This window comes from Pseudophryne corroboree, chromosome 1 (genome assembly GCF_028390025.1).
Source record: "Pseudophryne corroboree isolate aPseCor3 chromosome 1, aPseCor3.hap2, whole genome shotgun sequence".
Classification (NCBI taxonomy): domain Eukaryota; kingdom Metazoa; phylum Chordata; class Amphibia; order Anura; family Myobatrachidae; genus Pseudophryne; species Pseudophryne corroboree.
Window position 1 is genome coordinate 372738988 of NC_086444.1, and position 15452 is coordinate 372754439.

General features: G+C 48.0%; 1 protein-coding gene across 3 annotated transcripts in view; it reads right to left on the reverse strand.

The window, feature by feature from the left end:
• SFI1 (SFI1 centrin binding protein) overlaps nucleotides 1–15452 on the reverse strand; it is a 353554-nt gene that overhangs the window by 81055 nt on the left and 257047 nt on the right. For all 3 annotated transcript variants that reach the window (XM_063913069.1, XM_063913070.1, XM_063913068.1), the window contains one exon: nucleotides 13257–13333. In XM_063913069.1, the coding sequence (XP_063769139.1) occupies nucleotides 13257–13333 (77 nt within the window). The remainder of the gene's footprint in view (nucleotides 1–13256; nucleotides 13334–15452) is intronic.

Below are 15452 nucleotides of genomic sequence, written 5' to 3' on the forward strand. Positions count from 1 at the left end.
TGGCAACAGGCTCCCTGCATCGTGGGACTGAGGGGAGAGAAGCAGCCCTACTCTCTGAAGTTAGGTCCTGCTTCTTAGGCTACTGGACACCATTAGCTCCAGAGGGATCGTACACAGGATCTCACCCTTTGTCGTCCGATCCCGGAGCCGCGCCGCCGTCCCCCTCGCAGAGCCGGAAGACAGAAGCCGGGTGAAAGAAGCAAGAAGACTTCAAAATCGGCGGCAGAAGACTCCAGTCTTCACTGAGGTAGTGCACAGCACTGCAGCTGTGCGCCATTGCTCCCACACTAAACCCACATACTCCGGTCACTGTAGGGTGCAGGGCGCAGGGGGGGGGGGGGGGGGGGGAGGGGGGCGCCCTGGGCAGCAATTAGGACTTCTTGGCAAAAGTTGGGCATATATACAGTTGGGCACTGTATATATGTATGAGCCCCCGCCATAATATTGTACAGAAACGCGGGACAGAAGCCCGCCGCTGAGGGGGCGGGGCTTCTTCCTCAGCACTCACCAGCGCCATTTTTTCTCCACAGCTCCGCTGAGGGGAAGCTCCCCAGGCTCTCCCCTGCAGAATCACGGTAAAAGAGGGTAAAAAGAGAGGGGGGGGCACATAAATTAGGCGCAAAAACATAATATACAACAGCTACTGGGTTAACACTAAGTTACTGTGTGATTCCTGGGACATATAGCGCTGGGGTATGTGCTGGCATACTCTCTCTCTGTCTCTCCAAAGGGCCTTGTGGGGGAACTGTCTTCAAAAGAGCATTCCCTGTGTGTGGTGTGTCGGTACGCTTGTGTCAACATGTTTGACGAGGAAGGCTATGTGGAAGCAGAGCGGGAGCAAATGAATGTGGTGTTTCCGCCAACGGCGCCGACACCTGATTGGATGGATATGTGGAAGGTTTTAAATGATAATGTTAATTCCTTGCATAAAAGGTTGGATAAAGTTGAAACCTCAGGACAGTCGGGGTCTCAGCCCATGCCTGATCCTATGTCGCAGAGGCCGTCAGGGTCTCAGAAGCGCCCACTATCCCAAATTGTTGACACAGATACAGACATGGATTCTGACTCCAGTGTTGATTATGATGATGCAAAGTTACAGCCTAAATTGGCTAAAGCCATCCGTTATATGATTATAGCAATGAAGGATGTGTTGCACATCACAGAGGAAACCCCAGTCCCTGACAAGAGGGTTCATATGTATGGGGAAAAAAGGCAGGAGGTGACCTTTCCCCTTCACATGAGCTAAATGAGTTATGTGAAAAGGCTTGGGAATCTCCAGATAAAAAACTGCAGATTTCCAAACGGATGCTTATGGCGTATCCTTTCCCTCCAACGGACAGGTTACGCTGGGAATCCTCCCCTAGGGTGGACAAAGCTCTAACACGCTTATCCAAGAGGGTAGCCCTGCCGTCACAGGATACGGCCACCCTAAAAGATGCTGCGGATAGAAAGCAAGAGGGTACCCTGAAGTCCATTTATACACATTCAGGTACCTTACTAAGGCCGGCAATTGCGTCGGCTTGGGTGTGTAGTGCTGTAGCAGCATGGACGGATACCTTATCTGAGGAACTTGATACCATAGACAAGGATACTATATTACTGACCCTGGGGCATATAAAAGACGCTGTCATATATATGAGAGATGCTCAGAGACATTAGCCTACTGGGCTCTAGAATAAATGCAATGTCGATTTCTGCCAGAAGGGTCCTGTGGACTCGGCAATGGACAGGCGATGCCAACTCAAAAAGGCACATGGAGGTTTTACCTTACAAGAGTGAGGAATTGTTTGGGGAGGGTCTCTCGGATCTGGTCTCCACAGCTACTGAGGGAAAGTCAAATTTTTTGCCATATGTTCCCTCACAACCTAAGAAAGCACCGTATTACCAAATGCAGTCCTTTCGATCACAAAAAGGCAAGAAAGTCCGAGGTGCGTCCTTTCTTGCCAGAGGCAGGGGCAGAGGAAGGAAGCTGCACAACACAGCTAGTTCCCAGGAACAGAAGTCCTCTCCGGCTTCCACTAAATCCACCGCATGACGCTGGGGCTCCACAGGCGGAGCTAGGCCCGGTGGGGGCACGTCTCCGAAATTTCAGCCACAAGTGGGTTTACTCCCAGGTCTCAGGGATACAAGCTGGAATTCGAAGAGATGCCCCCTCACCGATACCTCAAATCGGCCCTGCCAGCTTCCCCCTTATAGAGGGAAATAGTGTTAGCTGCAATTCACAAATTGTATCTTCAGCAGGTGGTGGTCAAGGTTCCCCTCCTTCAACAAGGGAAGGGTTATTATTCGACCATGTTTGTGGTACCGAAACCGGACGGTTCGGTCAGACCCATATTGAATTTAAAATCCCTGAACATATACCTGAAAAGGTTCAAGTTCAAGATGGAATCGCTCAGAGCGGTCATCGCAAGCCTGGAAGTGGGGGATTTTATGGTGTCTCTGGACATAAAGGATGCTTACCTTCATGTCCCCATTTATCCACCTCATCAGGCGTACCTCAGATTTGTGGTACAGGATTGTCATTACCAATTCCAGACGTTGCCGTTTGGTCTCTCCACGGCACCGAGAATATTTACCAAGGTAACGGCGGAAATGATGGTGCTCCCTCGAAAGCAAGGGGTCACAATTATCCCATACTTGGACGATCTCCTCGTAAAGGCGAGGTCCAGAGAGCAGTTGCTGATCAGCGTAGCACGCTCTCGGGAAGTGTTACAACAGCACGGCTGGATTCTAAATATTGCAAAGTCGCAGTTGATTCCTACGACTCGTCTGCCCTTCCTGGGCATGATTCTGGACACAGACCAGAAGAGGGTTTATCTCCCGATGGAGAAGGCTCAGGAGCTCATGACACTGGTCAGGGACCTCTTAAAGCCAAAACAGGTGTCGGTACATCACTGCACGCGAGTCCTGGGAAAGATGGTGGCGTCATACGAGGCCATTCCCTTCGGCAGGTTCCATGCGAGGACCTTTCAATGGGATCTGTTGGACAAGTGGTCCGGATCACATCTTCAGATGCATCGGCTGATCACCCTATCCCCCAGGGCCAGGGTGTCTCTCCTGTGGTGGCTGCAGAGTGCTCACCTCCTAGAGGGCCGCAGATTCGGCATTCAGGACTTGGTCCTGGTGACCACGGATGCAAGCCTCCGAGGGTGGGGGGCAGTCACACAGGGAAGAAATTTCCAAGGTCTGTGGTCAAGTCAGGAGACTTGCCTTCACATCAATATCCTGGAACTAAGGGCCATATACAACGCGCTACGTCAAGCGGAGACCCTGCTTCGCGACCAATCGGTTCTGATTCAGTCAGACAACATCACCGCAGTGGCTCATGTAAACCGCCAAGGCGGCACAAGGAGCAGGGTGGCGATGGCGGAAGCCACCAGAATTCTTCGCTGGGCGGAGAATCACGTAAGCGCACTGTCAGCAGTGTTCATTCCGGGAGTGGACAACTGGGAAGCAGACTTCCTCGGCAGGCACGACCTCCACCCAGGAGAGTGGGGACTTCATCAAGAAGAATTCACGCAGATTGCAAGTCGGTGGGAACTGCCACAGGTGGACATGATGGCATCCCGCCTCAACAAAAAGCTACAGAGGTATTGCGCCAGGTCAAGAGACCCTCAGGCGATAGCTGTAGACGCACTGGTGACACCGTGGGTGTTCCAGTCGGTTTATGTATTTCCTCCTCTTCCTCTCATACCCAAGGTGCTGAGAATCATAAGAAAAAGAGGAGTGAGAACAATACTCATTGTTCCCGATTGGCCAAGAAGGACTTGGTATCCAGTTCTGCAAGAAATGCTCACAGAGGACCCATGGCCTCTGCCTCTAAGACAGGACTTGTTGCAACAGGGGCCCTGTCTGTTTCCTTCACTTCCTACAGTCGGGAGTGACTTTGGGCCTAAAATTGGGTTCCATTAAGGTCCAGATTTCGGCCCTGTCTATTTTCTTTCAAAAAGAACTGGCTTCGCTGCCTGAAGTTCAGACGTTTGTAAAGGGAGTGCTGCATATTCAGCCTCCTTTTGTGCCTCCGGTGGCACCTTGGGATCTTAACGTGGTGTTGAGTTTCCTGAAGTCACACTGGTTTGAGCCACTAAAAACCGTGGAGTTAAAATATCTCACGTGGAAGGTGGTCATGCTGTTAGCCTTGGCTTCGGCTAGGCGTGTGTCAGAATTAGCGGCTTTGTCACATAAAAGCCCCTATCTGGTTTTCCATATGGACAGGGCAGAATTGCGGACCCGTCCACAATTTCTGCCAAAAGTGGTGTCATCTTTTCATATGAACCAACCTATTGTGGTGCCTGTGGCTACTCGTGACTTGGAGGATTCCGAGTTACTAGATGTGGTCAGGGCTTTGAAAGTTTATGTAGCCAGAATGGCTGGAGTCAGGAAAACTGAGTCGCTGTTTATCCTGTATGCATCCAACAAGCTGGGTGCTCCTGCTTCAAAGCAAACTATTGCTCGCTGGATCTGTAACACGATTCAGCAGGCTCATTCTGCGGCTGGATTGCCGCTGCCAAAATCAGTAAAATATTTTTAGGAAAAGAGAGCGCTAAAAAACCTGCAGATATTCTCTTATACCAGCATATATATATATATATATACACACAAGAGTGCATAGCATTTTCTAAAAACTATTTATTGCACATAAAAAGAGCTAAATATTTTATTACTTTAACAACTTAATCAGTTAATTGGATTTCCGCATACATGGAAATACCCTGAGAGCTACCAAATATAATGCTTTATGTGTATCTATAAAGGCAATCCTTAATATCCAGCTCCATTAGATATCTAGGTTTCCACTCTTTATATTTCCACTAATGTGGCTATGTTTGATGGTGTCCAACAACGTTATTAGATAAGCCACTTAATTAGAAAGAGTGTTCCTTTGTGTCTAGAAGCCGCAAATGAATAACTCTGTAGCATTAAAAAGTCCAAGTCCAGAGTTATTCATTTGCGGCTTCTAGACACAAAGGAACACTCCTTCTAATTAAGTGGCTTATCTAATAACGTTGTTGGACACCATCAAACATAGCCACATTAGTGGAAATATAAAGAGTGGAAACCTAGATATCTAATGGAGCTGGATATTAAGGAATGCCTTTATAGATACACATAAAGCATTATATTTGGTAGCTCTCAGGGTGTTTTCATGTATGTGGAAATCCAATTAACTGATTAAGTTGTTAAAGTAATAAAATATTTAGCTCTTTTTATGTGCAATAAATTGTTTTTAGAAAATGCTATGCACTCTTGTATATATATATATATATATATATATATATATATATATGCTGGTATAAGAGAATATCTGCAGGTTTTTTAGCACTCTCTTTTCCTAAAAATATATATCTGGTATACACATATAGTTTACTTCTAGCTATAAAGTGGGAGCAGCTTGATTATATTAAGAGGTAATCAGTATAGAGATAAATATCTCTTTTTAAATAAGCTTATAATTGTTGGTGCGCCCGGATCATTGTTCACCCACAGACGACCAAGGAGCGGCAGCATTTGGCCGTCCGCATCATGTGTGTGTGAACATAGTTGGTTAAAATCAGTAAAAGCCCATTCCACAAGGAAGGTGGGCTCTTCTTGGGCGGCTGCCCGAGGGGTCTCAGCATTACAGCTTTGCCGAGCAGCTACTTGGTCAGGTTCGAACACTTTTGCGAATTTCTACAAGTTTGATACCCTGGCTGAGGAGGACCTTGTGTTTGCTCATTCGGTGCTGCAGAGTCATCTGCACTCTCCCGCCCATTTGGGAGCTTTGGTATAATCCCCATGGTCCTTACGGAGTCCCCAGCATCCAATAGGACGTTAGAGAAAATAAGATTTTACTTACCAGTAAATCTATTTCTCGTAGTCCGTAGTGGATGCTGGGCGCCTGTCCCAAGTGCGGACTTCTTCTGCAATACTTGTATATAGTTATTGCTTAAATAAGGGTTATGTTATAGTTGCATCAGGGTTGATCTGATGCTCTGTTGTTGTTCATACTGTTAACTGGGTAAGTTTATCACAAGTTATACGGTGTGATTGGTGTGGCTGGTATGAGTCTTGCCCTGGATTCCAAAATCCTTTCCTTGTACTGTCAGCTCTTCCGGGCACAGTTTCTCTAACTGAGGTCTGGAGGAGGGACATAGAGGGAGGAGCCAGAGCACACCAGAATCCAAATTCTTTCTTAAAGTGCCCTGTCTCCTGCGGAGCCCGTCTATTCCTCATGGTCCTTACGGAGTCCCCAGCATCCACTACGAACTACGAGAAATAGATTTACCGGTAAGTAAAAATAAGATTTTGCTTTGAAGCAGGAGCACCAAGCTTGTTGGAAGCATACAGGATAAACAGCGACTCTGTTTTCCTGACCCTAGCCGTTCTGGCTACATAAACTTTCAAAGCCCTGACCACATCAAGTAACTCAGAATCCTCCAAGTCACGAGTAGCCACAGGCACCACAATAGGTTGGTTCATATGAAAAGATGACACCACCTTTGGCAGAAATTGCGGACGGGTCCGCAATTCTGCCCTGTCCATATGGAAAACCAGATAGGGACTTTTATGTGACAAAGCCGCTAATTCTGACACACGCCTAGCTGAAGCCAAGGCTAATAGCATGACCACCTTCCACGTGAGAAATTTTAACTCCACGGTCTTAAGTGGCTCAAAGCAGTGTGACTTTAGGAAACTCAACACCACGTTAAGATCCCAAGGTGCCACAGGAGGCACAAAAGGGGGCTGAATATGCAGCACTCCCTTTACAAACGTCTGAACTTCAGGCAGAGAAGCCAGTTCTTTTTGAAAGAAAATGGATAGGGCCGAAATCTGGACCTTAATGGAACCCAATTTTAGGCCCAAAGACTCTCCCGACTGTAGGAAGTGAAGGAAACAGCCCAGCTGGAATTCCTCCGTAGGGGCATTCCTGGCCTCACAACAAGCAACATATTTTCGCCATATACGGTGATAATGTTTAGCCGTCACGTCCTTCCTAGCCTTTATCAGCGTAGGAATAACCTCATCCGGAATGCCTTTTTCTGCTAGGATCCGGCGTTCAACCGCCATGCCGTCAAACGCAGCCGCGGTAAGTCTTGGAACAGACAGGGCCCCTGTTGCCACAAGTCCTGTCTTAGAGGCAGAGGCCAAGGGTCCTCTGTGAGCATTTCTTGCAGCTCTGGATACCAAGTCCTTCTTGGCCAATCGGGAACAATGAGTATTGTTCTCACTCCTCTTCTTCTTATGATTCCCAGCACCTTGGGTATGAGAGGAAGAGGAGGAAATACATAGACCGACTGGAACACCCACGGTGTCACTAGTGCGTCTACAGCTATCGCCTAAGGGTCTCTTGACCTGGCGCAATACCTCTGTAGCTTTTTGTTGAGGCGGGATGCCATCATGTCTACTTGTGGCAGTTCCCACCGACCTGCAATCTGCGCGAAGACTTCTTGATGAAGTCCCCACTCTCCCGGGTGGAGGTCGTGCCTGCTGAGGAAGTCTGCTTCCCAGTTGTCCACTCCCGGAATGAACACTGCTGACAGTGCTCTTACGTGATTCTCCGCCCAGCGAAAAATTCTGGTGGCTTCCGCCATCGCCTCCCTGCTCCTTGTGCCGCCTTGGCGGTTTACATGAGCCACTGCGGTGATGTTGTCTGACTGAATCAGCACCGATTGGTCGCAAAGCAGGGTCTCCGCTTGACGTAGGGCGTTGTATATGGCCCTTAGTTCCAGGATATTGATGTGAAGGCAAGTCTCCTGACTTGTCCACAGCCCTTGGAAATTTCTTCCCTGTGTGACTGCTCCCCACCCTCGGAGGCTTGCGTCCGTGGTCACCAGGACCCAGTCCTGAATGCCGAATCTGCGGCCCTAGAGAAGGTGAGCACCCTGCAGCCACCACAGGAGAGACACCCTGGCCCTGGGGGATAGGGTGATCAGCCGATGCATTTTTAGATGTGATCCGGACCACTTGTCCAACAGATCCCATTGAAAGGTCCTCGCATGGAACCTGCTGAAAGGAATGGCCTCGTATGATGCCACCATCTTTCCCAGGACTCGCGTGCATTGATGCACCGACACCTGTTTTGGTTTTAATAGGTCTCTGACCAGTGTCATGAGCTCCTGAGCCTTCTCCATCGGGAGATAAACCCTCTTCTGGCCTGTGTCCAGAATCATGCCCAGGAAGGGCAGACGAGTCGTAGGAGTCAACTGCGACTTTGGAATATTTAGAATCCAGCCGTGCTGTTGTAACACTTCCCGAGAGCGTGCTACGCTGATCAGCAACTGCTCTCTGGGCCTCACCTTTATGAGGAGATCGTCCAAGTATGGGATAATTGTGACTCCTTGCCGTCGCAGGAGCACCATCATTTCCGCCATTACCTTGGTAAATATTCTCGGTGCCGTAGAGAGACCAAACGGCAACGTCTGGAATTGGTAATGACAATCCTGTACCACAAGTCTGAGGTACTCCTGATGAGGTGGATAAATGGGGACATGAAGGTAAGCATCCTTTATGTCCAGAGACACCATAAAATCCCCCCCTTCCAGGCTTGCGATGACCGCTCTGAGCGATTCCATCTTGAACTTGAACCTTTTCAGGTATATGTTCAGGGATTTTAAATTCAATATGGGTCTGACCGAACCGTCCGGTTTCGGTACCACAAACATGGTCGAATAGTAACCCTTTCCTTGTTGAAGGAGGGGAACCTTGACCACCACCTGCTGAAGATACAATTTGTGAATTGCAGCTAACACTATTTCCCTCTCTAAGGGGGAAGCTGGCAGGGCCGATTTGAGGTAACGGTGGGGGGGCATCTCTTCGAATTCCAGCTTGTATCCCTGAGACACAATCTCTATAGCCCAGGGATCCACCTGGGAGTGAACCCACTTGTGGCTGAAATATCGGAGACGCGCCCCCACCGGGCCTAGCTCCGCCTGTGGAGCCCCAGCGTCATGCGGTGGATTTAGTGGAAGCCGGGGAGGACTTCTGTTCCTGGGAACTAGCTGTATTGTGCAGCTTCTTTCCTCTACCCCTGCCTCTGGCAAGAAAGGACGCACCTCGGACTTTCTTGCCTTTTTGTGATCGAAAAGACTGCATTTGGTAATACGGTGCTTTCTTAGGTTGTGAGGGAACATATGGCAAGAAATTTGACTTTCCAGCCGTAGCTGTGGAGACCAGGTCCGAGAGACCCTCCCCAAACAACTCCTCACCCTTGTAAGGTAAAACCTCCATGTGCCCTTTTGAGTCGGCATCTCCTGTCCATTGCCGAGTCCACAGGACCCTTCTGGCAGAAATAGACATTGTATTTATTCTAGAGCCCAGTAGGCTAATGTCTCTTTGAGCATCTCATATATATAGGACAGCGTCTTTTATATGCCCCAGGGTCAGTAATATAGTATCCTTGTCCAAGGTATCAAGTTCCTCAGATAAGGATCCGTCCATGCTGCTGCAGCACTACACATCCAGGCCGACGCAATCGCCGGCCTTAGTAAGGTACCTGAATGTGTATAAATGGACTTCAGGGTACCCTCCTGCTTTCTATCCGCAGCATCTTTTAGGGTGGCCGTATCCTGTGACGGCAGGGCTACCCTCTTGGATAAGCGTGTTAAAGCTTTGTCTACCCTAGGGGAGGATTCTCAGCGTAACCTGCCCGTTGGCGGGAAAGGATACGCCATAAGCATCCGTTTGGAAATCTGCAGTTTTCTATCTGGAGATTCCCAAGCCTTTTCACATAACTCATTTAACTCATGTGAAGGGGGAAAGGTCACCTCTTGCCTTTTTCCCCATACATATAAACCCTCTTGTCAGGGACTGGGGTTTCCTCTGTGATGTGCAACACATCCTTCATTGCTATAATCATGTAACGGATGGCTTTAGCCATTTTAGGCTGTAACTTTGCATCATCGCCATCGACACTGGAGTCAGAATCCGTGTCGATATCTGTGTCAACAATTTGGGATAGTGGGCGCTTCTGAGACCCTGACGGCCTAGGATCAGGCATGGGCTGAGACCCCGGCTGTCCAACTTTATCCAACCTTTTATGCAAGGAAGTAACATTATCATTTAAAACCTTCCACATATCCATCCAATCGGGTGTCGGCGGCGACCCCACATTCATTTGTTCCCGCTCTGCTTCCACATAGCCTTCCTTGTCAAACATGCCGACACAAGCTTACCGACACACCACACACACAGGGGATGCTCTTTTTGAAGACAGTTCCCCCACAAGGCCTTTTGGAGAGACAGAGAGAGAGTATGCCAGCACACACCCCAGCGCTATATGTCCCAGGAATCACACAGTAACTTAGTGTTAACCCAGTAGCTGCTGTATATACTGTTTTTGCGCCAAATTTATGTGCCCCCCCTCTCTTTTTACCCTCTTCTACCGTGATTCTGCAGGGGAGAGCCTGGGGAGCTTCCTCTCAGCGGAGCTGTGGAGAGAAAATGGCGCTGGTGAGTGCTGAGGAAGAAGCCCCGCCCCCTCAGCGGCGGGCTTCTGTCCCGCGTTTGTGTAAAAATATGGCGGGGGCCCATGCATATATACAGTGCCCAACTGTATATATGCCCACTTTTGCCAAGAGGTCTCTAATTGCTGCCCAGGGCGACCCCCCTGCGCCCTGCACCCTACAGTGACCGGAGTATGTGGGTTTAGTGTGGGAGCAATGGCGCACAGCTGCGGTGCTGTGCGCTACCTCATATGAAGACTGGAGTCTTCTGCCGCCGATTTCGAAGTCTTCTTGCTTCTGTCACCGGCTTCTGTCTTCCGGCTCTGCGAGGGGGACGGCGGCGCGGCTCCGGGATCGGACAACAAAGGGTGCGATCCTGTGTACGATCCCTCTGGAGCTAATGGTGTCCAGTAGCCTAAGAAGCAGGACCTATCTTCAGTGAGTAGGGCTGCTTCTCTCCCCTCAGTCCCACGATGCATGGAGTCTGTTGCCAGCAGATCTCTCTGAAAATAAAAAAACCTAACAAAATACTTTCTTTTTAGCAAGCTCAGGAGAGCTCACTGAGTAGCACCCAGCTCGTCCGGGCATAGATTCAAACTGAGGTCTGGAGGAGGGACATAGAGGGAGGAGCCAGAGCACACCAGTATCCAAATTCTTTCTTAAAGTGCCCTGTCTCCTGCGGAGCCCGTCTATTCCCCATGGTCCTTACGGAGTCCCCAGCATCCACTAGGACGTTAGAGAAATCTTATTTATGTTTATTTTGATTTGATTTGATATTGAATGACCCCTCCGCGGGAGAGTTAGGCACAAAGGGGGGAGGTTAGGGTTAGACTGCAGACCGGCAGGGTTATGGGGGTGGGGAGAGGGCTAGGCATCAGGCGGAGGGGTTAGGCTGTGGGTGGGGGGAGGATAGGGTTAGGCTGCAGGTAGGGTGGGTTAGGGTTAAGGACCCCCGGGGGGTGGTTAGGCTGCGGGGAAGGGAGGGTTAGGTTTAGGCATCAGGTGGGGAGATTAGGCTTAGGCGTCAGTCGGGGGGTTAGGTTTAGGCTGTGGGTGGGGGGAGGTTAGGGTTAGGCAGCGGGTAAGGTTGGTTAGGGTTAGGCACCCCTGGGAGTGGTTAGACTGCAGGGAAGGGAGGGTTAGGATTAGGCTGTAGGTGGGGAGGATAGGGTTAGGCTACGGGTGGGGGGAAGTTAGGGTTAGGCTGTGGGTAGGGTGGGTTAGGCACCCCCCGGGAGAGGATAGGCTGTGGGGAAGGGAGGGTTAGGTTTAGGCAGCAGGGACGAAGATCAGGATTAGGCACCTCCACGGGAGGATTAGGCACAAAGGGGGGAGGTTAGGGTAAGATTGTGGAAAGGCAGGGTTAGGGGGGTGGGTAAAACACCCCTTACACACCCCTGTCAGTCTTTTCTGTACTGGGATCCCGGCATCGGTATGACAACCACCGGGATCCCATGCGCTGGGATAGCATACTGACCACTCTATTAGTACACCTCTTAATGCCCAGAGGGAAGGGCGATCCTGAGGCCATAGTTCCCCAGAGGTTTCCCCCCAAGGGGTTTTTCCTCTCCTGAGTGCTGAAGGATGACTCTACGTGAGTCCAGAGGTGTATCTTTTATGCCATAATGAGTACCAATCTCATGCCCGTCCCTGCAATGTATAAGTAGTAAAATAATTGCTAATGCGATCACTTTACTTCTGGGTTTAGACCCCGGCTGCACTAGTTCACATGTGCAATCGTCAGATGGAGATCACACCAGTAGATGAGGCATTGTACTGGTAGGCAGTCACAGCACCAACAGGAGGATCGTGTCAAAGGAGGTGGCAATCACACCAGTATGTGTGGCATTACACTGGTAAGGCAGTCACAGCACCAGCAGGAAGATTGTGTCACAGGAAGTGGAGATCACAACAGTAGGTGCATAACCTCCAACTGCACCTGTTTAATAGGTACAGTACCTTTTTTTTATGGTCTGTACCGATTTTTGGCTCTCCAAACTTCCATTGAAAGTATAGGAAAAGTGACGTGGCCACGCCCCCTTTGCTCATGGCCATGCCCCCTTTTCTAATTTGTACCGATTTTTATGTGTAAAATGTTGGAGGGTATGTAGGTGAGGCCTTGTAATGGTAGGCAGTCACAGCACCAACAGGAGGATCATGTCACAGGAGGTAGAGATCACACCAGTAGATGAGGCATTGCACTGGTAGGCAGTCACAGCACCTATGGTAGCTACACCCCTATATATAACACATAGGAAGGTGGCCTCTCTCAGCTCTGGGTCCCATAGTAGCTGTAAGAATTGCTTTGTTGAAACGTGAAGTCTGAAAGACAATGACACTAGTATAATTACAATATGAGTGGTGCATCCTTTTATATAGAAATATATGGTTACTGTTTGCAACTAACAATATCTGTCACTGGAGTCATCACAAAGTTCCTTCATACTTCATTCCACGTTTCATTTTAGTTACTGCAGCCAGAGACTAAACCAACATTATACCCTGCATAAGCTCTGCAAATGCCAGCCACACGCCCCAAGGCTAGGGAACCACCTTCTTAGAAACAGAAAGATGTAAGTCACGTCAGAGTGGCCTGCCGCCTAATGCTTTTATGTGATCACAGAATTCCCTGGGGACATGAACAGATGGAACATTTCTGTCAAATGGATTCATTATATTGAGGACAGAGGAGCATGTTGAAGCATACACATTATGGGAAGTGATATGTCCAGTAGTTCTTCTTACTCAGAATGTTCCAAGATGTAGATAAATGTTTTATTAAGCAACAAGACACAAATTATTGCTCCTATTAGAGGGCTGGGAATGTGCACTCACCGCAGGATTGATTCTTTGTATAGAGTTTCTTTGTTAGCCACCTGCTGCAAAATGCACTGGGTATTCCTATGATAATACTGCAAAAAGAGAAAAGATCTGTACCACACAGCACTATAACAATTACCCAGCACAAACATTCATATATATACTTTGGCGAGCGGTATACAGGCTTCCGTGCATTGGCCAATTCAGTAACTAAACCCCCATCATTTATTTATTGATGTTGTGAGGACAAGTGAGCTTGCTATGGTGAGTGCTGAATTCTCTATTTTGTATGTATTTGGGTAGGTGGCCATTGGCTGCATGCACCCCACCCTATGAGTGGTGAGTGCAGACACTGCACCCCGCTTCTGGGGTGGCGAGTGCTGTGGTTTTCTATATTTGTTTGTATATTATGGGGTTAATCTTTGGTTAACTCTTATTAACCATGGTCACAGGCCTTTTCATGCACCCCTGTGTAATCTTAATTGTTCTAAACCTGTGTCAGCTGCTCCTTAGTAATTTATCGGCTGTGTCAGGTGACTAGTATGCCTTTAAAAGCCACTAGATATGTGGCAGGCATACATTAAACCTAGTGGGCATATTTGCAGTTATATTATATGTGATACAGTTGCCAGGTTTTAATTCTTTAGGCTTTGTGATAGTGTAGGACCTGCATGAAGGTGGGGTACCTTGAAAATCGGTATGCAGGCTTCCGTTTATCAGCCAGTGTCAGGTGACTAGTGTACCTTTAAAAGCCATAAGATGCATGGCAGATACACATTAAACCTAGTGGGCATGTGTGCAGTATATTATGTGTGATACAGTTGCCAGGTTTTAATTTTTGAGACATTGTGATAGTGAAGGACCTGCATGAAGGTGGGGTACCTTGGCGAGCGGTATGCAGGCTTCCGTGCATTGGCCAATTCACTAACTAAACCCCCATCATTTATTTATTGATGTTGTGAGGATAAGTGAGCTTGCTATGGTGAGTGCTGAACTTTCTGTTTGTGTATATATATATATATATATATATACAGGTTGAGTATCCCATATCCAAATATTCCGAAATACGGAATATTCCGAAATACGGACTTTTTTGAGTGAGAGTGAGATAGTGAAACCTTTGTTTTTTGATGGCTCAATGTACACAAACTTTGTTTAATACACAAAGTTATTAAAAATATTGTATTAAATGACCTTCAGGCTTTGTGTATAAGGTGTATATGAAACATAAATGAATTGTGTGAATGTACACACACTTTGTTTAATGCATAAAGCTATAAAAAATATTGGCTAAAATGACCTTCAGGCTGTGTGTATAAGGTGTATATGTAACATAAAAGCATCCTGTGCTTAGCTTTAGGTCCCATCACCATGATATCTCACTATGGTATGCAATTATTCCGAAATACGGAAAAATCCGATATCCAAAATACCTCTGGTCTGGTCATTTTGGATAAGGGAGACTCAACCTGTATATGCGACTTAAGGTCGCCATCGGGCTTGAAGCGCAGTGAGCACAGCCCGCAAGGGGACACGTGCGCTCGCCACCGGTATTCCGGCTGTCGGGGATCCCAGTGTGTCTCCTGACCGCAGAGTTATCACACTGAATTATATATATATATATATATATATATATAAAAAATATAATATACACACACACACACACATATATATACATACACTGCTCAAAAACATATAGGGAACACTTAAACAACACATCCTAGATCTGAATGAATGAAATATTCTTATTAAATACTTTGTTCTTTACATAGTTGAATGTGCGGACAACAAAATCACACGAAAATTATCAATGGAAATCAAATTTATTAACCCATGGAGGTCTGGATTTGGAGTCGCACTCACAATTAAAGTGGAAAAACACACTACAGGCTGATCCAACTTTGATGTAATGTCCTTAAATCAAGTCAAAATGAGGCTCAGTAGTGTGTGTGGCCTCCACGTGCCTGTATGACCTCTCTACAATGCCTGGGCATGCTCCTGATGAGGTGGCGGATGGTCTACTGAGGGATCTCCTCCCAGACCTGGACTAAAGCATCCGCCAACTCCTGGACAGTCTGTGGTGCAACGTGGCGTTGGTGGATGGAGCGAGACATGATGTCCCAGATGTGCTCAATTGGATTCAGGTCTGGCGAACGGGCGGGCCAGTCCATAGCATCAATGCCTTCGTCTTGCAGGAACTGCTGACACACT